Below are 26,750 nucleotides of genomic sequence, written 5' to 3'. Positions count from 1 at the left end.
AGCCGCAATGCAGTGCAGTTACTCGAAGCATTTACCTGTCGGCCTCACACCCCGTATGATCACTCCTGACACTTCTCCCTCATAAATCTGCACTCGAGGTCAACGCGCCGCGGATTTACCCGCGGCGTACGCTGATTAAGAAAACCCCCAGACGCTTGTTGTGTTTGATTTTTCATTCTTTATTTATCTGTTTCATATTGCATATTCTCAGCAGTTTATACGTAGCACAGCCATCATCGTCCAAGCACTGCAGACCAAGAAGACACTGCAGTTCACCTGTCAGGAGAAGCTGCGTAAAGGTGCACAACAAGCAAAATTCAAGTCTCGTCTCTTACTGTATCTGTAAATATAATAGACATTTGTATCTGCTTAAATATACATTTTTATATTCAATATCTGTCACAATCTTTAGCTTGATATTGTTTTGACATCTCTACCCTTGAAGGCTTGTGTAGGTACAGCAGGCCCCTGCGGTCCCAGTCGGTGGGAATCAGTTTAAATGCACTTGTTATTTATTTAAGGGCAGTCGTCACATTCAGATAAAGAGTTGAGAGCATTCTGCATTCACTACAGTCATACATCAGAAGCATCGGGGGGTGTAATGGCCATACGTGGGGAGCAGGGGATTATTTGCTACAGAAATCACTATTGCTTATATACCATCACCTGCTTTGCTTTGGACATTAAAGTGCCTGCCTGGACAGCTGGGTACATTTCTCCTGCTTTTTACTCCCTCATAGTTCTTTGGCATCTCCACCTCCTCCTCTCCTCTCCTCTCCTCTCCTCCTCTCTCCCGAACACGTGCCCTGAAACACAGCTCGTCAGTCTTACTTCTTGGCCTTCTCCTCCTTGCCCTCCTTCGACTCGGTGCCAGAAGATTTCTCCATCTTCTCTGCCTTGCCGCCTTCCTTCACCTCCTTGCTCTCTTCTTTACTAGCCTCCTTTTTCTCCTCTGGCTTCTTCTCCTCTTTCTTGCTCTCTGCTTTCTCGGGTTCGGCTTTAGGAGCGGGCTTCTCCTCTGGCTTCTTCTCCTCCTTCTTGCCCTCCGTCTTCTCAGGCTCGGCTTTAGGGGCAGGCTTTGCCTCAGGCTCGGCCTTCTCTGATTTAGGAGCGGAGGGTTTCTCGTCCTTGGCGGGGGGGCCGCTGTCTTTAGGCTCAGACTTGGGGGCAGGTTTGTCCTCCACAGGCTTGCTGGGAGCTGCAGGTTTGACATCCATCTTCGACGCCTCGTCTGCTTTGCTCTCTTTCTTTGCGTCAGGTTTGTCCTCCTTCTCCGGCTCTTTCTCCTTGGGCTCTTGCTTCTTCTCCTCCTTCACGGGTTGCTCCTTCTCCTTCTTTTCCTCCTTGACTGGCTGGGCCTTCTCCTCTTTTTTCTCCTCTTTAGGGCTGTCTTTGGCAGTGGCAGGCTTGGCCTTCTCTTTTTCTGGGGACTTCAGTTCAGGGGTCTTGGGTGGTGATTTAGATTCGGGGGATTTGCTTGGTGGGGATTTGGACACGGGTGACTTCGGTGCAGGTGATTTTGATTCATCTCCTGCGGGGGACTTGACTGCGGGGGATTTGGGCATCGGGGATTTAGATTCTGGGGATTTTTGCGGAGATTTAGATTCTGGTGATTTCACAACAGGAGATTTGGGTTGAGGGGATTTTGAAGGAGGGGATGCAGCCTTTTCTGGAGATTTGGACTTCTCTTCGTCCTCACCTGCCTCCTCTTCCTCCCCCTTCTCCTCTCCCTCCTCCTCTCCCTTTTCTTCCTCCTTCTCCTCCTCTGCCTCTGCTTCCTCCTCCTTATCTCCTCCTTCCTCGCCTTCTCCCTCCTCCTCTTTGGTCTCCTCAGCTTCCTCCTCTTCCTTTCCCGCCTCTTCCTCCTTCTTTTCCTCCTCCTCCTCCTCCTCCTCCTCATCTGCCTCCTCTGTCACCTCCGTCACCTGGGTCTCATCCGTCTGTTCCTCCACGATGACTGTGTCGGAGATCTCCTCTCCTTTCACTTTGAAGTGGGAGGAGATTCTGCTGTCCATGTAGGAGTAAGGACTTCCTCCTGACACGAAGCGATTCTCCTCTCCCTCCAGTAACTTCCTGTTTTACACACAAACACAGAAAGTCGGTGAAACTATTAGCACCCTTTAACATTAAGAAGCCAAAGGATCCTTTAATTATGTGTGGTTTTGAACCGCGGCCGAACCTATAAGCAGCAATCTCAATGTCAAGAGCCATCTTCACATTCAGCAGCTCCTGGTAGTCTTTCAGCTGGCTGGCCATCTCCCATTTGGTGTTTTTCAGCTCATTATCCAGCTGATTGATGGTCTCCTGCAAAATGAAAACATGCAGCCTTACAGGTCAAACATCAGGATATGTGCAGTGAATGTGCATTTCTGTGTTTCCCCATGGGACCACAGGTGAGGTAGGTGTGATGTTTGCGTTGGTTCCCTGCCTGTAGTGAGTTGAGGTCATCGTGGTGTCTGTCTTCGCTCTCCATACGCTGCCTCTCCAGCGACTCCTTGGTACCCCGAAGAGTCTCCAGCTCAATGGTGCGGCTCTGGAGCTGACGGCGGTACTCTGCGATCTCGTCCTGGCTCCCACGAAGTGCATCCTGGTTAGACCTGGCAGCGTCAGACAGACGCTCCATGCGCACTGCAGAAACAACACACAAAAGAATGGATACGTTTTATGAATGCACATTTGCTGTGTCACACCGTCGACCGGCCTCTGTCCCAAAACAGTTTGACGTGACCTGCATATACTGACCACATTCTGCCTCAGCCCACACAGGCGTTGTTGTTCTGTCTTGGCCCTGAGACATTCGACCTGTCCCCCGAGAGCAGACAGCCTGAGTAACCTTGACAGTGTCCATCTGTCAGTCAGTAGTCTGACTCAGCTCCCTCCCTCTCCCAAGCATGATTGAGCCACACTGCTGCAGTCAGCCGGACAGCACGCAGGAAAGGTCATTCTGCTTACACCTGTCACTGCTTATATCAAGTCAGCATGCAGATACACAGCAAGGGTCAATCTACAGATCATTAAGTTCTGTCATGTGCAGTTGAACTGGTGTTCAGGTGAAACCCTCCCACGCCACTAAAGGTGTCCATTGTGTATTTGTGTAGCGCCACAAAGGTCAGCAGTGTTGCGTTGCATCCCATGTTGAATCCTCTTACTGTACAAATGTGATCAGGAGTTATAACAAGATGAAGTCTTAGTTACTGCCATGCTTCGGTCTATCCGTCACCTCTGTCCTACATGTATAACTAAATTCCCCGTCCTTGGCTGACTCCAGTCACGACATCACGGAGGATGGCTGTTCAAGCTCCTAATGGAGAAGCATTATCTGTCTCACGGACAGTGACCTTGAAACAGCTATTCTAATTGTAGAGGTCCAGGCTCAGGGTAGGGGAGGCACACACAGGGCACACATGGGGGCGAACAAGAACATAGCCACTGACACCCACAGTGAGAGTGCAAATGAAACATAGTCTCCTCTCAGTGTGCCATCTCACTCCTGCAGTGCTTGCTTGGAGTAAAAAAAAGATCTTTCTGCGGCAGCTATGCACCCACAGACAGGCGCAACATCTAAACTGGAGGTCACGGTTTGTCAAACTGAGCAGCCTGGCGGATCGTTTAATGCCTATTTAATCAGCGTTGATGGTCTCCTATTGAAAATTATAGCTTGCTGCGGCCCTGATGGTCATTCACCTCCACTCACCTTACGCACCACACCGAGGCTGCGCCCTCGTTAAAACGCTACTGTTCAGTGCCGGTGATGTGATCTCAGACTTCAGCACCACGGACAGAGGGCAGCCACTACGCTGCAGGCTGAAAAGCGCACGCAGAAGTTTAAAAACTCAAACATTTGTCCTTCAGACCCAGCTCACCTTTGAACCACTCCTCGGCGTGCGTGGAGCTCTTGGACGCGTGGCTGTCCAGCTGCGCGCGGATCTCTCGCAGGGCGCCGGTGACGTCCGCCTTCAGCGTTTCTCGCATGTCGAAGCTCACCTGCGCGCCCTGGATCTGCGCGAGGAGCTCCGCCACTTCTTCCTCGTGGTTCTTCCTCAGGAAAGCGTCCTCCTCCTCCAGGGCGCGGAGCTTCTTGTCCAGCTCCTGTCGCGCCAGGCGGCACTCCTCCACATACTTCTTCATGGCGCGAGCGGCAGCCTCCAACTCTTCGCGGTTTCGCGCCTCATCCTCCATCCTGGCGCGCAGCTGCTGGATGTCCTCATCCAGGTGCTCGTGCTCCAGAGCCGCGCGGGCCTTCTCCCCGGTCAGCTGCTGCAGGAGACACCTCAGGTCGCTCAACTCGCGCTCGTAGTGCTCCCCAACGGAGGCGCGCCCGGCCTGGCTATGGCGCAGAGCTGCCGCCTCTGCCTCCAAGTTGCGGTTGTGCATCTCCAGGTTCCGCACCTTGTCGATGTAGCCGGCGAACCGGTCGTTCAGAGTCTGCAGGATCTCCTTCTCGCTCCTCCGCGTCATGTCGCCGTTGAAGGTCTCCAAGCTGTCGGCGGAGGACGGCTGGCTGTGGGTGAGGCGGCGGCGCTGGGAGTGAAACCCGCTGGAGGACACGGAGGCCGGCCGAGCCTTGCGGTACGAGGTCGGGCCGAAGAGGTGGTGCTCTACCGAGAAACTCATGTTGGCCGAGCCGGTGGAGAAGTGACTGCAGCAGGAGGGGCAGCGCCGGGTTTATATAGGAGGGAGGGAAAACTCACGAGTCAGCACCAGGACACACTCTATTTAAAGAGATATCTTTAATTCAGAAAACTACTGCCTGCGCAGGAATATATTCACTGTGATCAGTGTAGACACATTGAATTCCCACTGAAGGCGTTGATGAGGTGTATTTTAATAAAGCAAATACTTCAATGTTGCTTTTTTATAGCATTTAAACATTTTATTCCAGCATCATTTTCCACTTTATTTCTCAATGTGTTTGTGCATATAAAACTCTTGGGGAAACTAAAGCGTGTGTGTAAATGATCATGAGTCATTTTGGGGCTATTTCCACCTGTCACCTGGCATTGCTCTTTATAAACAGCCCAATTAATAATTTTTGCCATGTTTTAAAGCTTTGAAGACACATTCACATTTTGAGTGTGCCTTGTGAGTGTGTGTGAACTGATTGTGTGGGTGTGCAGTGTGTTCTGCTGATGCTCTCTGTAGCTTCACTGCTGCAGTGTGAGTTTGCAGATCCATGCCAACCCTCCTGGGATTCAACTCAACTGCTGGGCCATTGACAGACTCTCCCCCTCTTTTACTACACACACAAACACACACAAAAGCTTTTTTTCCCCCTCCTCCCCTTAATTTTCTAACACAACTTTTACGTCTTTTGTAGTTTCTAATCCCTTTGGTTGCTGAGGAGTGAATCATCTCCAGATGTGCTTGCGTGACTTGTGACACGCACTGACATATAAACCAAAAAAAAAAAACAGCATAAAAAGCAACTTTATAGTGCGGGCACATCAGGATGTGCACTGAGATGATACAGCATTCGCACAACATCAGACGGAGCTGTGTCTGCTCTAAAGGGATGTTTGCTCTAAGAAGAGGACCAGCTCTGAAGAGCATGGACAGCAGCTATTGATTACTCACACTGAGGGTGAGTGAGTTTACTCTGCATACCTTAAAGGAGCAGGGAGAATTGTGGATATGCCTCTCCCTCGAGATGTAGGCATATGTTGAAGAATAGACAGCTCAGCGCACAGTCGTTTCTCTGTATCAGCCGTTCTTCATCCCTGTGAACATGCTTGTCGTCAGCCCAATGACACCCAGGGGACGGTGTGACTCCCAAGCACTTACCCTGTCCTCCGGCAAGCCAGTCGTGTCTGGTTAACTTGCTTTAATCTTACTTTCAAAGGTGACACGCGTTACAGTGTAGTGAAGCAGCCACAGTGTGTTTTTTTGCACCACATCTCACATGTTCTGGAGGCTGAGGGCCATACAGGACAGAAATAACATGTTTCACATGCGCTCCCTCCACCAGCTTCATGGTTAATGGATGAGGATAATGGAGCAGAGTGGGCAGAATTCAGTTGTGAATTCATGAGGATCTCATGTTCCTGAAAACCTTGTTAAGTGAACCAACTGCACGCGGCTGAAGCCTGCAGGAAAAAAGACTCATAGTTGTTCGGTCTCTGTTAGAACACACCAGCTGGAGAAATATACCAAAAAAGGCCACATTTAGAGTTTATCACCAGTGATGCTCAGAACGAGCAACCATGGCTATCTTGCAAGCCAGATTGAGGTTTGAGACAGACCTCCAAATGATGAATGGCAGGAATCCCATAGAAGGGACGACAGAAACAACAGAACAAATTTAGACTGTTGCTGGTTTCTCAAAGGAAACATAATCTGCACTTTCATGCTGCCATGGGTGGATTTGTCGCGGTAACAATTTTGCACAAACCTTTTAATGAAAGTTTGAGGTCTTGCCATGTGAGTGACATTGGAAGAGGGAGCAGAGGAGGAGGTGGGAGGCTCTTGCCATGTAATGACCTTGTCCTTGAAGGGATGGATGAAGAGAGAGAGATGGAAAACAGAAGGATCGATGCAGAGGAAAATGTCAGAAAACAGTGAAATCCATCCTAGGGGAGAAAAAACACTTGGGGAATCGGGATTACAGATGTCTTTTGTGTATGTTTGTGTGTGCACGCCTATGCAGCTGCAGCGTATATTGTGGAGCAGTGGATGTCAGGAGCTTCCCTTGTCTTGGCATGGTGTGTGCTTTAGAGCTTTCTGTGATTTGAGACAATGAAAGAAAAGAGGAGCTGGGACATGGTGATGAATGCAGACAAAGGAGGTTGCAGACAACAGGGAAGAGGATGATACACTGATGGAGAGATGACAGAGGCACACAGAAAGAGGGATGAGAGGAGAGGAGAAGAGGGGAGAGGAACTGGGTGAGAGAAGAGCCAGTCACCTTGGGAGGGACATCTAGAAAAATGGCTGTCCTGGCAGTCTCAAGGATGACTCAGCTGTAATACAATTAAGGCCTTGGACTGTGTTTGTTTTAGATCTGTATGTGTGTGTATGTGCGTGCATGTGATCGTGGTAACATGCTACTGCTGCCAAAATGAAGATTTTTTTTTAAAGGTGTGAGCAGCCATCATGCAAAGTCAAACTGAATATGTTAGGACTGAGCAAAAATAAGTGTGTCTGTATGTTTATTTGGAGAGTTATAACGCTAATGACCAAATACAAACAGCAGTAACAAATCATGGTTTGATGGCTGTGAAATGAAAAAAAAAAAAAACATCCAAGAGACTGAAGTTTCCAGAACAAAACTGAACTTTGCTTTGTCACAGCACCACCTGCTGGACAGCTGTCAGACTGCAGATGTCGTTTCATAGTTTGACCACAGGGGGCGCTGCGGGCAGAAATCACTCATGTTCACTTCCTGTGTCAGCTGCCCTGCGAGGGAAAGTTCAAACAAAACACTGCAAACTTTGCCACTAATCAGCGGTGTCATGTCTAATAAAATGTACCGACAGCTCTCTATGTTAGAGCGGTGGATCCAGGAAAACAACGAGTTGATAAACAAGTGGGAGGTAGGTAGTAATCAGCGGATTAGCATCTACTAGCTAGCTAACGTTACACTATGAAGTGGTATAACATTAATTAATATACATCTGATAGGTTATATAACTCTGTTCTGACGTTGAATCTGGGATTTAATTATTGATCTATGTTTGATGTATTGATTTTTATTATAATCAAAGAAGCATGAAGCATTCATATCTTTTAATGTTACTTTACTTGGTGAGTAAATAGTACCACACTTTAAAGAAGTGACAGAAAAACGCACTTCAAATATCAAAAGTAAAAGTAGTCACAGGGTAGAATGGCTCCTCTTCATATGACTGTTTATATATTATTACTATACTACTATTACAGCTGTGTAAACATGTAAGCAGCATCTTTCTATAGTACATGATCAAGGTGGAGCTGATTTGAACCACAGACTGGATACTTGACATGCTGTTGGCCAGTGTAATCAATAAACATCATCTTTTAAAAACTGATGATATTTCATGTGCAAAATCTTTTGAGAGGTAACACGTCTATATGTAGTAATTGTTAAAACTGAAAGTGCCATATTTCCCTCTAGATGATAGTCTAGTAGCTATGTGTGGTAGTATAAAATGTACAAACTCAAGTACATACACTACTCACAAAAAGTTAGGGATATTCGACTTTCAGGTGAAATATATGGAAAATGTAAAAAGTGAATGCTACAGTGATATTATATCATGAAAGTAGGGCATTTAAGTAGAAGCATGCAATGGTAATTTTATTCATCTTAAACAATTTATTTGAAGAAAATCTAACAACAGTGGTGGGTATACCACAACAAAAAATTTTCAGTGTCTCAATAAATTGGGATGTGGCCAAAGGACGTCCACTCCTCTCCTTTCTGTGACTCTTCCAGTCACTCTGTATCACTGTTACAACCTCCTGTGACCCTCTAAGCTCAGTGAACACCTCCGTCTGAGGACTTCCTGTTTGAAGCCTCCAGTGTTGAGGTGCTGTTGATCAACTGTTAGGTGTCGTCTTGGTCTCATGATGTCAGAATGTGAACAGCATGATGAGGAGGACTGTTTAAATACCAATTCTAACTGAAGCAGGAAATGTATTGGTCGATTCATGGATCAAACCTGTTGTGAATGTTGCTCTTAAGCTTCTTGTTAGAGAACAGCAACTTGTGCAAAAAGTACTGAAACACTGAACAGTTGGTCATATGCATTCAAAAGTTTAGAGAAGTTCACCTGGAAAGTTTAGGATGCATTTTAGGTTCATCCTGAAATTTCACCTGAAAGCTGAATATCCCTAACTTTTTGTGAGTAGTGTAAATAGAGTACTTAAGTAAATGTACTTTCCAGTTTGCTTTCACTTCATTGTTTCAGCAGGAAGGAGGAGGAGGAGGAGAGGCCTTTAGCCGAGACCAGAACCACACCAATCTGAGAAGGTGTTCATCTGAATTTCACAAACTTTTGAGGAAAATCCAAGGTGCTCCACCTCCTTCGTAATGCAGAGGCCTAATGTGTTGTGGTGGAGAGCTGAGTGCTTACCTTTATGTATCCTCTGTCTTTCTCCTTTTTCTTTCCCCATGCCCGTCTCCTGCAGGCATGCCTCTTCTAGCAGACCACACACATTTGGAGCTTGCGGTGGCGTACAATGCCTGTGTGTTCTCTGCTGCTCAGTCTCAGTTCTCGGAGGCTGAAGTGCTCCTCAAACAAGCCACGCAGAGAGGTAGGTCTGTGCTGTGAAATGATGACAAAACCGGAGGAGATGGAGATGCCACTAATTTTATACATTAGTGGCATCGTGTTAGTTCGAAGGACTGCTCATCTCTGCCTCTTACTGCCCGCTCTTGTTCCCTACAGTTCTACACATGAACGGAGATGACCCTGTTGCTTCAGACCCTCCTGAGTTTTGGAGAACAGTTCTCAAATCAGTGGGAAAAACAGCATTTAAATCCTCTGTACTGTACCTTCTCTGTCTGCAGTGGGCAGTATGGCTGGCCACCTGCCAGCTGAAAACTATACAGAGATTTCAGGTAAGATCCTGCTTGTAGGCTGTGTTCCCATTTCACTTGTTTAAGAGCTCCGTTCCGGCTCTCCGTTATGTCCAGTTTTTTTAGGCGGCTGACATGGCTGTCATGTAGCTAAAATGATGGGTCGTGGTTAGTGAACACCACCGTGGTTTGCTTGTACTGTAACCAACCAGAAGGCTGTGTGATGTAGATAAGTGCCATTAACCGTGGCTAGAAAATGTCCTGTTGTCCTTTGACCATAAAGCCCATAAAGATGTCGTCCCTCTCGGCCGTCTGGTGTAAATGGATGCCCAGATTTAGGTTGACTGTGAGTGGTGCCAATGCATTTTCCACTTGAGTCTCCACACATTGAGTTATTGTGTAATCTTGAAGGCATTTGGTTATTGCTCAGTATCAGTTTAACTGATTCATGATTCATGTTGGTGCTCTTCCTTCATTTCTTGGCCCCTCCTTGTTATTTATGAGACAAATACCAACTACTTGCATTTATACTCCAATTCCACAGAGAAATTAAATATTTGCTATTGTTTTTTATTTGAAGAAAAACATAAAGAAATGATAATATTTTTGAGAAGAACGTGCAGTAACATTGTGTCCAGTGTCCAGTCCCCTACTGTGTGGGACTGTACTGGCTTGATCTTGTATTTGTTGTTGTTATTGTGGATCTGACAGTATTTAAACAAATGCAATTATAAAACTTTTGTAAAACTTTTCCCGTGATGTAGGATGAGCTGATTTCTCTGTTTGAGACACTATCTCCTGAAGTTAAGGATGACAGGAGGAGCGAGACAAAAAGAAAGTCCTCTGATATTCCACTACTGGTGATCGAGCCAGGAAGGCTTGTTGAATTATTGCAGATCTGTACCTTCATTACCCAAGGTCAGCAACATTCACCTTTTTATTAATGCATATTGAAGTAACAGATACAGTTTGTTGGGACCAGACTAAAATATTATATGAAGCTTAAGTGTAAAGTTAATGCCTTGACTTTTGCTCTGTGCTTTCTAGATACATGCTTCACCTGATATAGTCTATTCACTTTTCTGCCCCTGCACCGAAAGAGTACACGGAGCAGACAAAATCAATAGTATTACAGGAGAATGCACTTGTGCTTGTAGCATTGAATAATTAATCCTGAGTTCTGCTGTGCCCTGTATGATTCATTTAGGTGCAGAAAGGTTGAGTGAGAGTCGGAGTTCAGAGGCGCTGTCTGGTCTGCAGACAGCTTTCTCCCTTCCTGCTCCCAGAACTCTAGTGGCATACGCACACCTCCTCTCAGGCTCTTGTCTTGCCCACATGGTACACACACACACACACACAGACTCTACACAGGCAAACAGAAAAATTAGCATGTATCATGCATGCACTGAGGGTCTGAGCATTTGCATGCAGTGAGAGTGTGTGTGTTTGCATTTTTCTCCAGAGCCGCCCTCAGATGGCATTGCAGTGTTACAGGAAGGCACTGGAGACAGACTCCTGGTGTGTTTGTGCTCTGTATCAGAGTATGCTAATCTACAGACAGCTGGGCAACACACAGGCTGAGATACAAGCTCTACGTTTGCTGCACTCAGTGAGTAACACAAGTATACAGCATATACAGGGAAGGAAGACAAAATGAAATGAATTAATTGTCTGCCTTTATGTCGTAGAATAGCTGTTAGCAGGTGAGCTGAAGGGTTTATCTGGGACACTGACACACACATTCATGTAAATGTAGGCAAGCTTACTGAAACATGAAACCTCACTTGTCTTACAGACTCTGATGTTGCCCTCTGCCACAGAGCCCGCTCTGGCTGGTACTCATCTCCTCTCCCCATCCTTACTTCTCCGCAGCCAATCACTGAACAGCCTGCTCTCAGTTCCTTCTGCCCTCTCTGTCCTTCACAGTCTGGCTCTGAAGTGTATACTCCATGGGAGGTGAGAAAACCAGCATGGAGCTCAGAGTCCCTGTTGCTGTCTTTTACTGGCACTTGATCACTGGTAGAAACCAGAAGAAGGTAGATGGAGATGAGAATAGTACACACGTTGTGCACACTGTAGTTAAATGGTTGTTGTTGCTGTTTCCCCAGGGTGTCGGAGGGTGTGGAATATTATTTGGACCTGCTGGCTACACTTCATTCAGAAGATCATCACGGAGTAAGACTGAAAACACTGAGAGACACTCAAGACTGATTAACAATGAGCTTTAGATATATTTTTATAAATGCTCTGAGCTCATTTGTTTCATACTGTATCTTCCCCAATGAAGAATCATTTTGTCACGTGTTAGTTGACATCTGTCTGCTGTATGTCTCCCGTCTCAGATGCGTGCTGAGGTCCCTCCCCTCCCCAGGTTACCAGAGCTTTACCTGGAGGCTGGCGCTGCCTTGCTCATGGCGCGACGGCCCGCTGATTGTGTGGCGCTGTGCGATGAAGTCATCAGCACGACACTGGAGATGCTGCCAGAGAAGTTGGTGTTGGAAGAGCCAGAGGAGGAGTGTGAGGCTGAGACCAGGGCTTCACGGGCAGAGGGGGAGGATAGGGTGAGGATGCTGCTCTGGGCTGGCGCTGCCTACGTGCTCCAGGGTCACTGCCACACTCACCTGAAGGACTGGAAACAGGCTGTTACTCTCTACACAAGGTCTGTAAGCTGAAAGGGGCTTTATTCGTGCCATCAGTTTTTTTTTGTGATTATAAACAAACACATAATTTTGTGTTCTGCACTACAGGTGTATCAACCTGCTGGTGAAAGTGCGCTTTAAAAAGAGAGGTGAGTACTTCTCCGTCTGTTTTGATGCTTTGGAGAGAAATTGCCATTTTTATACACCCAACATCTACCCTTACTTTGTGCATTTTACTTAACTAATTGTTCAATTGCAGGTTTCCAACCACAAATCCCCAGTGCAGATATGGTTGGCAAGCAGGGAACAGATCTGTGTATCCTCCAGAGGCTGAAGGGGCTTTCATTAGCTGGTAGGGGCATCAGCTTCTCACAGACAGACCAGCTGAGAGAGGCACTGAGAGACCTCCAGCTCAGCCTGCAGGCATTCCCAGGTATACGCACCATAGCTGTTGTCTATACAGCAGAGCTTGAAACTACGAAACAATTTTTGATACAGGATTATTGCCAGTCCGCTATCACTGCAGCAACTTGGTCATTCAGAGTCAAGTTAAGATTTGAACAGTGTTGAATCTGTACTTGGTTCTGACAGTCTTTTATTAGCGCATGTCATCATGCTGTGTATTCTGTCTCAGAGTCTGTGGGTGCAGGGCTGTGGTGTGGTGAGGTGCTGTGGAGGCTTGGCAGGAGACGGGAAGCAGCAGCTTGTTGGGAAAAGACGTGGAGTGTCACCACACAATCCTCAGTAGAGTAAGACACCGTCATTCTTATATTCACTGTCTTAGATAAGTTTGTGGTTTGTACTGTACAGTATGTCATACAGTATGTGCACATTTCCTCCCTACACAAACGTTGCGCAGAAATGTATATTGGGTGACCTGAGCACACGTGCACTGCTATAATCACATGTTTGAAGTGTGTGTTGAGTTGAGTGAACGTAGATGCATCCCCAACCACGCTAAAGCATTTTATACTCATCTGTGGCCCAACCACGAGAAATCCACAATTGAAGTGCTTCACCACATTCTACTGTACAAGTTGATAAAATAGGTGCATTGTATATTACTATGAAAACTTTGGCAATTCCATCTGTAAGCTTGCACCTGGGGCAATGCATCCGGGGGTGGTATCATTTGACTGATCATCATCAGTCAAGATGGCCAAGTGCAAATGTGCACATGTGAGTGTTTCTCTTCAGCATAGGACATAATTTCTTACAGATACACTCAAATGTAAACTGGGGCTTGAATTTTATCTCAAGTGGTTACTCAAAATGTATTTGAGGAGCAATTTTGGTGCCACACATGAATTGCAGTCTGTCTTGGTTGGATCTAGATACAGTCTTAATGTGTGCTGATTTAAGACACTGCTGTACGAACAGGATATGCTGTGATGTTACTCTCCTTCCAACTGTCGTATGTCTTCTGTGTTGCAGGAGTCTTTCTCTGTACCTGCAGGAGCCCCAGACTGGCCCTTTGTTGGACTCCATGGAGCTCCGCCACAGACTACAGGAACTTGGTCCTACCTTGTCAGCCTAGAGAGGGAGGAAAGAAGAATACCCTATCACTTACTGAACTGGATCAACTTTCTCTGGCCTGTGAACTGAAACCCATACCCACAACAAACATATATCTGCTGGAACAGTAGCGTAAAGCATCTAGAAAGGGCGTACATTGTTGGAGACTGAAAATTGACTGTGGTTAGTAAAACCTGGCAGATGGGTTATGCATGAAATGATAAAAAACTACTAGACATTCTGTAAAGCTGTTTCTCATTGAGACTGTAAACTTGTAATAAATAAAATGTCTATTTTGGCCAGGCAAGAGTATTCAAGACTGTTACTTTAATAATTGATTAAGCTTTTCAGTATGAAGCCCACTATATACTACTTAAGAAGATACACATCATAAACTGTGCTGCTGCTGCTACTCTAAAATGCTTATTTATTAGACTAAAACACACAAGCTAATTTGCACTGTTCTTGGCGCACATGCAGTTTTTACCAAGAGTAAAGACCATGTTCATGTTTTTTACCTTTAATATCAACGCGGTGCACATTAATTGGATGACAAGAAGTTTAGTGATGGCTTAAATGACCAATGAGAGAAAAGTTGATGAAAATAGGAACGCCCCACTCATTTGTAATTGGCTATATTTCCGCAATATTCTCTTTGACGTCAGACTCCAAGGTCTTTCATTGGTTGCCGAGTTCGATGCGCAGCTCCCAGCCAATCAGAGAGACGGATGCATCCAGCTCACGGTATAACTGTAAAGAAGAGCACGGAAACTGCTGCTCTTTCGTGTGAAATCACAGAGATCGTTGAGCAACGAGAACTGGTTAAGCCTCTTATATATTTAGCTAGAATTTCTTTATTTATTAATAGTAATCCAGGTGGACGACCATGGCCTCGGGAGGGGAGTAAGTAGAAACTATTTTGAGTCTTATTAAAATGCGTTTTTCCGAACAATGGCTACCAGTAAATGCCCTTTAAATGGGCAACGACAGCTCAGAATACGTTAGTTTATTAAAGTTAGCTCAATTGCTAATAGATAACCGAGTTTGCTAGCAAGAGCGCTAATGGTAATGGGGTCAGTTACTCCAGCCTCCGCACTTAATGTCGGTTGTTTGGATAACCAGACATTAGAAATCCACTGACCGTTGGGCATCAACCCGACGAACTGTTGGTGGTAGTTAAACTGTTGTCATCTACACGGCGAGTTACCGGCGTTAGCCCGCTGTATGACAGCGACTTGACAAAGCGTAATCATTGCTGTCGTGTTTGAATGCTAACGTTAGCTTAGCAACACTGTCAAGGCCAAAGCCATCCACCATCACACCGACAAGTTGGCCTATCTGCCGAGTAATAACCTGCCTGTAGAATAGGCTTGAAGCTAAATGGAAGAAATATAAATCTTGTCAGCAAATGGCTCAGGTTTGGGTAAGAGGCTAACGCTCACCGTGGCTAGTCGTCCAGACGTCTAACTTCATGGCGAGCTGTCCTAGCCTCTCTACACAGTGCACCCAAGCTAGCAGGCTAACGGGGCTAGGCTATTCATTCTCAATGGTCGGTCATTTATTTGGGCTCTGTTTCGCTGTTAGCTAAACAGACATGAAATAACACATTTCATCATTTGATCACCGTGTAGCTCATGCTTACGGTGGCGCTGATGTATTTAAAGTGACGGTAGAGTTATAACGTAACACTAATCTTTCCGTGGAGCAACCCGGCTAGCTGGCTAACAAAGTTTTTTCAAATTCTTTTGCTGTGTCATCTGGGCTCATTCGCTCGCCAGTCATTTAGCTGGAGTGCTAGCATTAGCATGCTAACTACGCGAAATAGAAACTACAAAGAGTTTTCTGGAAACATGTGGCTATTTAAACCTTAACGTTAGTTACCGCTTTTAAACGTTATGGTAAATGCACCCATGCTTGTGCACATTATTCGCAAGTGATATGTAGTCGTAAATTTGCGAGTTGTTCAACGTTATACGACCTGTTTGTTTACGGTCACATTGATGCATATTTATTCTTGGAGACGGTATTATCAATATTAAAGATAATATAGGAACATAAACACACAACAGAACAACAATTAAATGTAAGCGAGTAATGTTTCATATCACTTATAATATATGTTGTCTTGCTATTCTTATTCCAGAGTGGGCTTGTATGGAAAAACTACGGAGACAATACAGTAAAAACACGTTTACTAGACACAATACAAATAATATATGGACAAATATTTCAGTTCCTGATCTCTTTAGGCACAGTGTGATCTTGAGTTTAAAATGATCTCAGTAATGATCCGTTCAGACCACCTGAACACAGAAAGCTGTCCTCCCAGGGATGTTAAATGGAAGGGTGATTTCCAAATCCCCACATACTAGAGAAACTAAACTAGAAACTGAGAAGTTTCACTATACCACAGAGCACCATCGCTTGCTTTAAATCTAACATTAATTTGCTTTCATCTTTATGAGGCTTTCAAGGTGAACAATAATGATTCTCTATGACTTACAGTATATTACCTTTTTTTTTTAATTTAATCTTAGATCCAAAAATGATGATCTAGCCACTGCCATTCTGAAACAAAAGAACAGACCCAACAGACTGATTGTTGATGAATCTATCAATGAAGACAACAGCGTGGTCTCCCTCTCTCAGGTACACACTCAGAAGGTTTTATACATGGCTAATGTTTCTACAAATTCAAAACCCTAAATCTTTATTTTAAATGTAATCGCAGTGAGAGTCACAACTTCCTTGTTTAATCTTTAAGACCAAGATGGATGAGCTGCAGCTCTTCCGTGGAGACACAGTGCTGATGAAGGGCAAGAAGAGGCGGGAGACTGTGTGCATCGTGCTGTCTGACGACACGTGTTCCGATGAAAAGGTTCGCATGAACAGGGTGGTCCGCAACAATCTGAGGGTCCGACTGGGCGATGTCATCAGGTGAGGCAAAGCACACACTTATCTTAAATTCTTTAAAAAAAAAAAAAAAAAAAAAAAAAATGTTAAGAAAGTGGTGTTAAGTCTAATATTTCTCTCAGCATTCAGCCATGTCCTGATGTGAAGTACGGAAAGAGGATCCACGTCCTCCCAATAGATGACACAGTAGAGGGAATTACTGGCAACTTGTTTGAGGTCTACCTGAAGCCATACTTCCTGGAGGCTTACAGGCCAATCCGTAAAGGTTAGTACAGATTTCTGTTATTGGGACAAATATTTAATTTTGTCTGGCTGATCAAATCTTTTACAATGTGTAACATGCAACTCTTCTAGAGCGGTAAAGTTAACATTGTTTTCTTCCGCATGAAGGTGATATTTTCCTGGTCAGAGGAGGCATGCGTGCTGTGGAGTTCAAGGTGGTAGAGACCGATCCCTCTCCTTACTGCATCGTTGCTCCTGATACAGTCATCCACTGTGAGGGAGAACCAATCAGGAGAGAGGTGGGTAGCGGTACACACACGGTGCATTTACCAACATTTACCAAAAATGAACCACATTGAAATGTGGACATTCTGTGTTTGAACATGCAGGATGAAGAAGAGTCCCTGAACGAGGTGGGCTATGATGACATTGGAGGTGTGAGGAAGCAGTTAGCTCAGATCAAAGAGATGGTGGAGCTGCCTCTTAGACACCCTGCACTCTTCAAGGCCATTGGAGTGAAGGTAAGAACCTTTTAATCTGCATGAGAAATAAGCAAATGTCTTTGGCCTTCATTGTAGAATTTAAAGTAAAGTAAACCATATACATCTTCAAAATAGTAAAAAAAAATGGCACTTTCTTATGTCATATCAAGGTAAGGTTGAATTTCTAGGAGATAAAATGCACCTATACCAAATTTTGATACACACTGCACAGAGGTTATACTACAACACACTGATGCAGGAATGACCTGTGACAAATATTGACTAGCTGGAGACGGATATTGAGTCCCTTTAGGAGTCTTCTACACTCATGCTGCTGTGTTAATCACAAGAGAAATAAACACACTACCCCACAACATGTATGTTTTCTGCTGATGTTGTGATTAACGTAACTGACTACAAGTGTAGAAATTTTGCCTTTTTGTTTTTACAAATGCGGTCAATTTTCCAATAAGTTGATTTTGAAATTTGCCCCCCACCCCCTCCTTTTAGCCCCCACGTGGAATCCTGCTGTATGGACCCCCTGGAACTGGAAAGACCTTGATTGCCAGAGCTGTAGCCAATGAAACCGGAGCTTTCTTCTTCTTGATTAATGGTACGAAGACGCATCTACATTTATCTTACGGAATTTCCCCTCGGGGATTAATAAAGTATTTGATTGATTGGTCTTCTATACACACTTATTCCTGGTAGTGGAGTGTGGGTTACTGTATTTTTTTTTTTTTTTTTTTTTTTTTCTCGATCAGAATCCTGTTAGTGTTTGCCCATTTACTATGAGGAATAAAATATCTGCATCAAGTGAAAAGATGACATGATGTTGGCTAGCTGTACAGAGATCAGCTCACTTATATAAAATCTCACAGAAAAGGGGTTCACAATTAGGAAAATTAGTTTGATCAGATAATTTTTAATTTCACTTGTAGTTTTGCCATGCATGTACTATGTGTAATGGATTAACTCTCAGGCACACTATAGTTTATCTATTACTAGTGTGTTTTAGATGGGACAGGGTTTATCTTGTGATTTGCTGTGACATCAAGATGTTTGGCTCTCCGTCTAGGCCCTGAGATCATGAGTAAACTGGCAGGAGAGAGCGAGAGTAACCTGAGAAAGGCCTTTGAGGAAGCGGAGAAAAATGCTCCTGCCATCATCTTCATCGATGAGCTTGATGCAATCGCTCCTAAGAGGGAGAAGGTGAGTGGGAAGAGAGGGGAAAATCAGATGGGATAACTGAATAACAGCACAGTACCTTCTTGTAATTTTTTAATGTTTGAAATAAGTGACGAAATTGCACAAAAAGTGTGGTATAATTTCTTTACACATGTAGGTATGTCATTTTGAACAGCAAGTGTAACTGATGTCACTGTCATTTTCATCACTGGCCAAAGTACACAAAATCAGATGAGGTTTAAAAAGGTTTAAAATGTGACATAGACGGCAACAATGTACATCGTGTTTTTTGTAGACCCACGGAGAGGTGGAGAGGCGTATTGTTTCTCAGCTGCTGACTCTTATGGACGGCCTGAAACAGAGAGCTCACGTTATCGTCATGGCTGCCACCAACAGACCCAACAGCATTGACCCAGCTCTCAGGAGATTTGGTAAGTTATCTGCTTTTGCACGTGTTCAGGTAGTGCAGTGGTAACTAGAAGAAGCCTCCAATGCATATTTATGCATAAAGCAGTGAATGTTGGTGCTCGGAAAAAGAAATGTAATAAACCAGGTCTCATTGTTTTGGCATTGTTGCTATTGTCTCTGTCACACGTTTGCCCCTCATGTTAGCCCTTTTTAAATATAGGATCAAACGGCAATAGTAGGTGGTCAATATTTCTGGTGTTTTTATTAATTTTTTGCTAACATTGCATAATGCTCACATGGCCCACATTTAAGACCAGCAAAGCAATGTAGATACAGTATGTTTGCTTTCAGAATAGCTTTGCATTGTAATACAGCCATGATTTCTTAGGACATTTTGTCTAATGGGGGCTGCAGTGTTTAACATTTCCTGCCACAATAATCTGTCTCTATGAACATTTTACTAATCATCTCCAGCAAATTCAAATGTAATCAATAGTAGTGTAGTAATAGTGTACCCAAGAAATTTCACAATAAAATACCCAAAGTAACTGCTCCGTTCGTGGCTCACTGAAGCTTGTTGTCATATCTGCTGTGCACTTCCACAGTTTTAAAGGTGTCACTTAGGTGAAAGGATTCTTGGCATTGGATCTTGGTTATCAAATCCTGATGCTTTTGTAAGTTATCGAGTTGATATCTAGGATTAGACATGTTGCATATGCTGCCACGCTATTAGAAAGGACCGAGTAAGTCCCTGCAGGCTGTGTGCTGAAATTATCTTGAGGCGTCTCTGATGTGTCTTATTAATCCTGTTAACTCCAAGGACATAGACTAAGTGTTTTTGCATCCCCACCACCTCCAGGGCGTTTTGATAGGGAAGTGGACATCGGCATCCCTGACGCCACTGGCAGACTGGAGATTCTCCAGATTCACACCAAGAACATGAAACTGGCTGATGATGTGGATTTGGAACAGGTTCGTCCATGTAATTATTTTTCTGTAGTCAGGTGACACTACACATCACATTGCTTCCCTTAGTAGTGGCAGAGTCATGTGATTATCATTGCCTTAAAGAGACGTGTTAAACCACTCAAGAAATTGCATCTAATTTTACACAATTTACTTACAAGGAATCTGACAGAAGGGAAACTATTTGATGTGGAATGGATGTAATTCTGTCAAATCCCATCATTTCTTAGCCAGAGGACTGTTATTGCTTGGCGAGAGTGTGCAGCTTCCTCTGTGATTTAATTTCAGTTGTTATTCTACATGATGCAGAGAGTCATTAGTCAACCAACTGTAGATAAGCAGACAAATATAACTCTCATTTAGAGTTACTGCATTGCATTAGCAGTGACCGTTCATGGTTGTACTTTTTATGAAGGTGTGTTGCATATGATGGAAAGTGTCATTGTGTCGTCTGTATCGTTTCATGCAGGTCGCCAATGAGACCCATGGACATGTGGGTGCAGATCTGGCTGCTCTCTGCTCTGAGGCTGCCCTGCAGGCCATCAGGAAGAAGATGGACTTAATCGACCTTGAGGATGAGACCATTGATGCCGAAGTCATGAACTCGCTTGCTGTCACTATGGATGACTTCAAGGTAAGAACTTTTTGATATGGTCTTTTGTATCTGCTTATAATGGCTTTCTGGGCCCTCGATAACATGTTCAACGCTGTCTTGCAGTGGGCCCTGAGCCAGAGCAACCCATCTGCACTGAGGGAGACAGTTGTTGAGGTTCCCAACATCACCTGGGAGGACATCGGAGGTCTGGATGATGTCAAGAGGGAGCTGCAGGAGTTGGTTCAGGTATGAACCTTTCCCAGAAGTAGATCATATCTGAAATGTGTCACAAACTGTACACATTACACTGTAATTGGATTGTTTTCTCTTACTGTGTCTTTTCTCCCCTCCCTTTCCTTAAATTCAGTACCCAGTGGAGCACCCAGACAAGTTCCTCAAGTTTGGAATGACCCCATCCAAGGGTGTGCTCTTCTACGGTCCCCCTGGTTGCGGTAAGACTCTGCTGGCCAAAGCCATCGCCAATGAGTGCCAGGCAAATTTCATCTCCATCAAAGGACCCGAGCTGCTCACCATGTGGTTTGGAGAGTCTGAGGCCAACGTCCGAGAGATCTTTGACAAGGTAAGAATGCTGTTGGGGTGTCTGTCATACCTACAGGGTGAATTTTGAATGATGTACATTTAATGCACAGAAGCCCACATGCTTCAATCTTTGCAACAAATAGTTTTTTAAAATTTTTTTTAATCCTCTTCTGTCTGTGTGCTGTTTACAGGCTCGTCAAGCGGCCCCATGCGTTCTCTTCTTTGATGAGCTGGACTCCATAGCCAAGGCCCGTGGCGGCAATGTGGGAGATGGCGGCGGAGCAGCTGACCGCGTCATCAACCAGATCCTGACAGAGATGGATGGAATGTCCAGCAAGAAGAACGTCTTCATCATCGGAGCCACAAACAGACCAGACATCATCGACCCTGCCATCCTGAGACCTGGTCGCCTGGACCAGCTCATCTACATCCCCCTGCCTGACGAGAAGAGCAGGATGAGCATCCTGAAAGCCAACCTCCGCAAGAGCCCCATCAGCAAGGTGACAGCGCTGCCACCCATAGTCTCATTAACAGAATAGATTACATTAGAACGGAGTCTGAACAGAATCAAGCTTCTAAACCTTTCCTTTTTTTGACGTTTGTTAGGATGTGGACTTGGACTTCCTGGCAAAGATGACCAATGGCTTCTCTGGAGCAGATCTTACAGAGATCTGCCAGCGGGCGTGTAAGCTGGCCATCAGAGAGAGCATCGAGAATGAGATCCGCAGGGAGAGGGAGAGGCAGACCAACCCGTCAGCTATGGTCATTGCTAGTTCTATCCCCTTGTTCATTTTTTTTTTTTTTTTTTTTTTTTTCACCCTCAGATGAGCATCTAGCTCTAAATGTTTTGCATGTTAATAACCTGCGTATCTTTTTTTTTTTTTTTTTTTCTTCACAGGAGGTGGAAGAGGACGATCCTGTGCCAGAGATCAGGAAGGACCACTTTGAAGAGGCGATGCGGTTCGCTCGTCGCTCCGTCAGTGACAATGACATTCGCAAATATGAGATGTTTGCCCAGACACTGCAGCAGAGCCGTGGCTTTGGCAGCTTCAGGTACATTTTCTGATTTGTGCATCAGTGTCGGTAGCTCTGTGGAGTGACCGCGTTAACATGTGCGTTCTTTCTGCAGACTTGTTGCACAGAATCAGCTTCTTTGCTAATGAGCTTGTGTTCTGATAGACTATACTGAAGTGAAATTGCAGCTGATTTGGTCAATTCTTCTGTCTACACAGACATTAGACCTAACTGCAGGTTTAAAAAGATTTTTGTAAAAGCTTTATCATGTTTATGGTATTTTCCCAGAATCAGAGACTACAAAAGATGGTTATTACTTCACACATTAAAATACTAGTATTGCCAGAATAACTGGTTGTCCTATCGCAGTATTGTCCTTTTTATAAAATGGTTAATCACATATGCTTTTTCTCTTCCAGGTTTCCCTCCAGTGCTGCAGGCGGCAGTGGTCCAAGCCACGGCTCAGGAGGAACCGGCAGTGGTCCAGTGTTCAACGAAGATAACGACGACGACCTTTATGGATAAATGTACGCTGCCCCACAGTGGTCAGTACCGGGATCACACCTGTACAAATTCTCACCAGATTCCACATTTTTAGGACTTTGTGCTTCTTTCATGTGTTCCTTTTTTTTTTTGTATGACTTCCCTCGGAGAAAGCATGTAGCCGCTTGGTTTGCCCTGGCTTTGATGTGGGTGGGGGTAATGGGATGTTGGAAGTGGAAGGTGAGTGACTGATGCAGACTGGGGTGGGAGGGGTGGGTGGGGGGCGTTTATTGAGTGGCCTCATTCTCAGTATATCACAACCAACATGAATGACTTTAGTGATGGGATTCTATGCTAGACTATAAGAAAGGAAAGAAAAAAAAAAACATATTGCTAATGACTTCCTCTTTTTTTTTTTTTAAATAAACAGTAGCATATAATGTATTACAAATTTGTCAAGGTTATGTTGTTGAAAATAAAATCTCACGAAATGGAAGTGTTATCAGTGTCTGAAACTTCTTGACTGATACAGAGTTCATGTACATTCTGTCTGTTAAAGGTTAGCCATGCTCTTAATGTAGTTCATATCCTGTGCATTTTAGGTTTGTTAACAATTCCAATTTATGGGGGAAGGTTTATTGAAATGTCAGTGACGCAGGCATATGTATATAGTAATAGTCACACTTATGTTTTTTTTGTTTGTTTTTGGGGTGGGGGGGCAATGCCTGCTTTATTTGATGTTCATACAATAGAAGAAGATAAGAACATGAAGAGGGAGAGAGAGCTAATGCCTCAGCTTGAATTTTCACAATAGTTAAATGACTTTAATTCGAGCTGACACTGAAAAGCTCTTAATGAGTTGTTCAGAAGTGACTGAAAGTTTAACCTTCAGTGAAACACACAGCCACCATGTGGTCAAAGCTACTGATGGTTGGCTGAGAGGCAGTCCTGTTACTGACCACATAGTGTCACCCTGGCAATGAAAGAATCATGAAGGCAATGGAGAAGTCTGTTTATTCTCAGTAAAGAAGTTACTGGAAAAATGTTAACATTAAGCAACTTGCCTGACAGATTTAGTTATTTATCACACATAAATTCAGTTTCTTCAGCGTATTGTGACGATCGGCTTTTAAAAACACTATTACATCCCTTGTGTGTAGACTCAGTAAGAATCATGGAAGGGGAAATGAGGATGTGCTGCATCTCTCCATGCTCTCTTGCCATCCCTCTGTGTGTGGGGGGGGAGAAAAAAAACAAAATTACAGTTGATTAAGGTCACATAATTGAATATGAAGGTTTGTTTACAATATAGAAAACTACATGAGTCAGGACAATTTACCCAAGTTCCTCCAGTCCAGTTCTCTAAAAGTGTATCCTCTGCACGTGTCAGCATGTTCATAGAGCTCTAAAACAGGCTGATGCTTCAGCCACGGGGAGTCTACAGCAGTTAAAGTTAAATTTGGACTGTTGGCTCTTGCTCTGTGGGCTTTTTAGTGAGGTGGCATCAGATCAGTGACTCACCTCGACTGTTGGGACGATGAATCGCTCGCTGCGGTTGAAAGATTCAATCAGCTTCATGTCGTCTTCTGACAGGTAAAAATCAAACACCTGCAGGTTCTGCTCAATCCGGGAGGGCGTCACACTCTTAGGGATGCACACGACTCCCCTCTGAACATGCCACCTGCCAAAACGACAGCAAAGATTTAAGCAGCTGCCAAAGAGGTTCAGGTTTTGGTTCTGACTTTCTCAACTGACCTGAGTATGACCTGGGCAGGTGTTTTCTGGTATCTCTGGGCGATCGCTCCCAGTCGAGGATCCTGTAGCAGACTTGGTTCGTGGGGAGAGGCCCAGGGTCTGTCCCCGCTGCCCAGAGGACTGTAGGCTGTCACACAGACCGCCACTGACCTGAGGCAGAGATATAAAGCACTGTTACTGACACAATGGGAACAATATGTGATGGAACTGTCCTCAAAGAAAATGTTTTCATAATGTGTGAGACTGACCGACAGTGAGACAGGAGATCTGCTTGAGACAAATAAGGATGACACTCCACCTTTGGTAAAATGAGACGCACAATTTGACATCCTCTGTTGAAACATAATATCTTCACTTAGGCCTATGAGAAAATTCCATTGTACCTGGTTCACCACGGGCAGGTGTCTGGCCATGCTGATGATGTCATCGGTCTGTCTGGCGTTGAAGTTGGACAGTCCTATAGCTTTCACCAGGCCTTTGTCCACCAGGCTCTCCATGGCTGCCCAAGTATCTCTGTAGTGTGTGTCAGAGTAACAAATGCTTCCATCTTCCTGCCGAGGCATCAGCTCTTTCCCCCGCCTGAAACATCCACATACACAAAGGCTGTGATTCCCATTGATCCACACTGTGACAGACATCGGGAGACAAATTCAGAATTATCATCATTGTGTTAACATGCTGCCACTCACTGAAATGCCATGGGCCAGTGCATAAGGTACAGGTCCAAGTAGGACAGACCCAGGTGAGCCAGACTGGTCCTACAGGCCTCCTCAACATCCTCCGGGTCGTGTTTGGTGTTCCATAGTTTGGATGTTACAAACACATCCTCGCGGCGCAGAGCCTGGTGGGAAAGGGATAATGGGTATGCAAGCATTTGCTGTTCAGTTCAGGGAAATAACTGATAGTTATTTCTGAGGTACATGCTCATGAAAATGTCTCAGCAACACTGATGTTCATTCAATTATCAGGGGTTTATAAAAATTAAACACCATTTTCAATCTTGACCCCAAATCCTAAACCCAGCATTAACCTTGCTCCAGTCTCCAAAGCACAAACCACATCTTAGAGAACATCTGCATCAACGGTGACTCAGACCATTTTTTAAAATGCCTGTATTTTATAGCGCCAGCCTACGTAGAGATGCAACAAAAGGTTCTTAGCTGGACTCAAACTGCAGTTGTTCATGGTGAGCAGCTTAACCTCTGAGCCCGTAGGGTCGCCTCTGACTCTACTGTGAGCATTGAATCAGTGTCATGTAACTGACACGTCACAGCCACCTACTTTATCAACATTAAGTTAACGCTAAAACAAAAGATCTTCACTCAAGGGCAACTGAGTCACTTGTTCTAGAGCTTTTAGCAATGAAACACTTACCTGTAGATGTCCTAAATGCTCGGAATAAAGGAGAGTTTGAAGCTCATGACATCTGAGCAAACTCCATCTACTGAGGAAAACTGTGTGATAGGCAACTGGATCTTGAGCTGAGTTTGTCAAAGCTCATCAAAATGTCTAATTCAAGCCTAGCCAGCTTTTCTCACCTTCCCAGGACCGACCCTGATAGCCAGAGCTTCTCCCACCTCCTGTTCGTTGCTGTATGCAGCAGCACAGTCAATGTGTCTGTAGCCACAGTCCAAAGCTGCCAGCACGGCCTGCTTCACCTGAGAACACATGGGACACAGGCACAAACATTATTTTTCTCTTTTTAACAAAGCCCGTGTCAGGGTTTCTAGTCCTACCTGTCCTGGAGGGCTCTTCCATGTACCGAGTCCGACCACGGGCATCCTCTGCCCTGTCGAGAGAGTCACAAAGGCGCTCATGTTTCACCTCTGAGGCCCTGACGGAGGAAAGACGGCAACAAAGAAGTGTGTGAGGTCTTCACATGCAGACGTCTATGGAAATGGACCCAGTCATCATGACTAAGTCCTAATACTTTGTTACTGATTCACAAACTCATCTGAATTCATTAACTCCTGCGCTGCAGCAGGCGTCACGTGTGTGTACATGTATTCTACATGTGCAAGAGCAGCGGTCATTAATCATGCAGATGAAAGAAACCATTTGGCGACCTCCTTTTTCTTTCTTGTTTTTTCGCCCTCTGAGCTGAAAAGTGTGTTTCAGTGGAAATATAAACCCTCTGTGAACCCAGCCTTATTGCCAGAAATAGCTGATACAGCTATATGGCATTAGTCACAGTGTGGTGTAACTGCAGCACATCTCAGAGTCTTCCCATGGTTTACTAATTGTCTCCTATATCGTTACCATGTGATGCACACACACACACACACACACATGCAGCCACTGCAGTTTCACATGATCAGTCTCTTAACACAGATCACCTGCCCTGACTGCCTCCTGACCCAGCAGCACAGTGTGTAATTGACTAATCCTCCGACACAGTCTGAAAATGGCACAGAGCTTCAACATAAAGTGATTTAATATCTCTTTATTTTCCAGTCAAGGATTTCGTTCCTACCTGGGATCACTCTGATACTGTAGATGAACCGGTGATCAGCGGAGGGCAGCTGTACATCTGG

At 44.8% G+C, this 26,750-nt stretch overlaps 4 protein-coding genes across 5 annotated transcripts; 2 read left to right on the top strand and 2 right to left on the bottom strand.

The window, feature by feature from the left end:
• Positions 1 to 827: 827 nt before the first annotated feature.
• LOC139203627 (neurofilament heavy polypeptide-like) lies at positions 828 to 4,458 on the bottom strand. The gene is made up of 4 exons (XM_070833448.1): positions 3,864 to 4,458; positions 2,429 to 2,628; positions 2,180 to 2,304; positions 828 to 2,073 (listed from the first exon to the last, which is right to left on the bottom strand). The coding sequence occupies exons 1-4, from the start codon at positions 4,456 to 4,458 to the stop codon at positions 828 to 830; spliced, it is 2,166 nt and encodes a 721-aa protein (XP_070689549.1).
• fancg (FA complementation group G) lies at positions 4,457 to 13,919 on the top strand. Its single transcript, XM_070833447.1, has 14 exons — positions 4,457 to 4,507; positions 8,886 to 8,988; positions 9,106 to 9,231; positions 9,366 to 9,538; positions 10,261 to 10,414; positions 10,704 to 10,834; positions 10,959 to 11,105; positions 11,292 to 11,452; positions 11,605 to 11,671; positions 11,839 to 12,155; positions 12,244 to 12,284; positions 12,395 to 12,568; positions 12,770 to 12,884; positions 13,570 to 13,919. The coding sequence occupies exons 1-14, from the start codon at positions 4,457 to 4,459 to the stop codon at positions 13,670 to 13,672; spliced, it is 1,863 nt and encodes a 620-aa protein (XP_070689548.1). The 3' UTR covers positions 13,673 to 13,919.
• A 501-nt stretch (positions 13,920 to 14,420) lies between these two features.
• vcp (valosin containing protein) lies at positions 14,421 to 22,957 on the top strand. Its single transcript, XM_070833308.1, has 17 exons — positions 14,421 to 14,553; positions 16,188 to 16,299; positions 16,415 to 16,587; positions 16,686 to 16,828; positions 16,954 to 17,084; positions 17,175 to 17,306; positions 17,778 to 17,880; positions 18,346 to 18,479; positions 18,751 to 18,886; positions 19,723 to 19,835; positions 20,299 to 20,463; positions 20,548 to 20,670; positions 20,792 to 21,004; positions 21,156 to 21,464; positions 21,571 to 21,726; positions 21,863 to 22,017; positions 22,398 to 22,957. The coding sequence occupies exons 1-17, from the start codon at positions 14,537 to 14,539 to the stop codon at positions 22,501 to 22,503; spliced, it is 2,421 nt and encodes an 806-aa protein (XP_070689409.1). The 5' UTR covers positions 14,421 to 14,536; the 3' UTR covers positions 22,504 to 22,957.
• A 425-nt stretch (positions 22,958 to 23,382) lies between these two features.
• akr1a1a (aldo-keto reductase family 1, member A1a (aldehyde reductase)) lies at positions 23,383 to 26,747 on the bottom strand. 2 transcript variants are annotated; one of them, XM_070833591.1, is made up of 9 exons: positions 26,690 to 26,747; positions 25,953 to 26,050; positions 25,755 to 25,874; positions 24,906 to 25,057; positions 24,600 to 24,795; positions 24,465 to 24,514; positions 24,217 to 24,366; positions 23,983 to 24,142; positions 23,384 to 23,689 (listed from the first exon to the last, which is right to left on the bottom strand). In XM_070833591.1, exons 2-9 carry the CDS (start codon positions 26,031 to 26,033, stop codon positions 23,624 to 23,626), a joined length of 975 nt encoding a protein of 324 aa, XP_070689692.1. In that variant the 5' UTR covers positions 26,034 to 26,050; positions 26,690 to 26,747; the 3' UTR covers positions 23,384 to 23,623. The 2 variants fall into 2 exon arrangements, with proteins under 2 accessions (XP_070689693.1, XP_070689692.1); XM_070833592.1 differs by lacking the exon at positions 26,690 to 26,747 and having other exon boundaries at positions 23,383 to 23,689; positions 25,953 to 26,033.
• Between the last annotated feature and the right edge of the window lie 3 nt (positions 26,748 to 26,750).

Source organism: Pempheris klunzingeri, chromosome 7, assembly GCF_042242105.1.
Source record: "Pempheris klunzingeri isolate RE-2024b chromosome 7, fPemKlu1.hap1, whole genome shotgun sequence".
Lineage (NCBI taxonomy): Eukaryota > Metazoa > Chordata > Actinopteri > Acropomatiformes > Pempheridae > Pempheris > Pempheris klunzingeri.
Note: the sequence above shows the minus strand (reverse complement) of the source record. Positions and strands in the feature narration are given on the sequence as shown.

Excerpts from the sequence above, each read along its gene's own strand:
- fancg (XM_070833447.1), top strand. The coding sequence starts at position 4,457 with ATGTCGCCGTTGAAGGTCTCCAAGCTGTCGGCGGAGGACGGCTGGCTG. Across the intron at positions 10,415-10,703 it reads CTGTACCTTCATTACCCAAG|GTGCAGAAAGGTTGAGTGAG; the intron begins GTCAGCAACATT and ends TGATTCATTTAG. Across the intron at positions 11,672-11,838 it reads ATTCAGAAGATCATCACGGA|ATGCGTGCTGAGGTCCCTCC; the intron begins GTAAGACTGAAA and ends CTCCCGTCTCAG.
- LOC139203627 (XM_070833448.1), bottom strand. The coding sequence starts at position 4,458 with ATGACGCGGAGGAGCGAGAAGGAGATCCTGCAGACTCTGAACGACCGG. Across the intron at positions 2,629-3,863 it reads CGCCGAGGAGTGGTTCAAAG|TGCGCATGGAGCGTCTGTCT; the intron begins GTGAGCTGGGTC and ends TTGTTTCTGCAG. Across the intron at positions 2,305-2,428 it reads ATGACCTCAACTCACTACAG|GAGACCATCAATCAGCTGGA; the intron begins GCAGGGAACCAA and ends TTCATTTTGCAG.
- vcp (XM_070833308.1), top strand. Across the intron at positions 16,300-16,414 it reads GCGTGGTCTCCCTCTCTCAG|ACCAAGATGGATGAGCTGCA; the intron begins GTACACACTCAG and ends TTAATCTTTAAG. Across the intron at positions 16,588-16,685 it reads CGACTGGGCGATGTCATCAG|CATTCAGCCATGTCCTGATG; the intron begins GTGAGGCAAAGC and ends TATTTCTCTCAG.
- akr1a1a (XM_070833591.1), bottom strand. The coding sequence starts at position 26,033 with ATGAGCGCCTTTGTGACTCTCTCGACAGGGCAGAGGATGCCCGTGGTC. Across the intron at positions 25,875-25,952 it reads GGAAGAGCCCTCCAGGACAG|GTGAAGCAGGCCGTGCTGGC; the intron begins GTAGGACTAGAA and ends ATGTGTTCTCAG. Across the intron at positions 24,796-24,905 it reads CACTGGCCCATGGCATTTCA|GCGGGGGAAAGAGCTGATGC; the intron begins GTGAGTGGCAGC and ends TGGATGTTTCAG.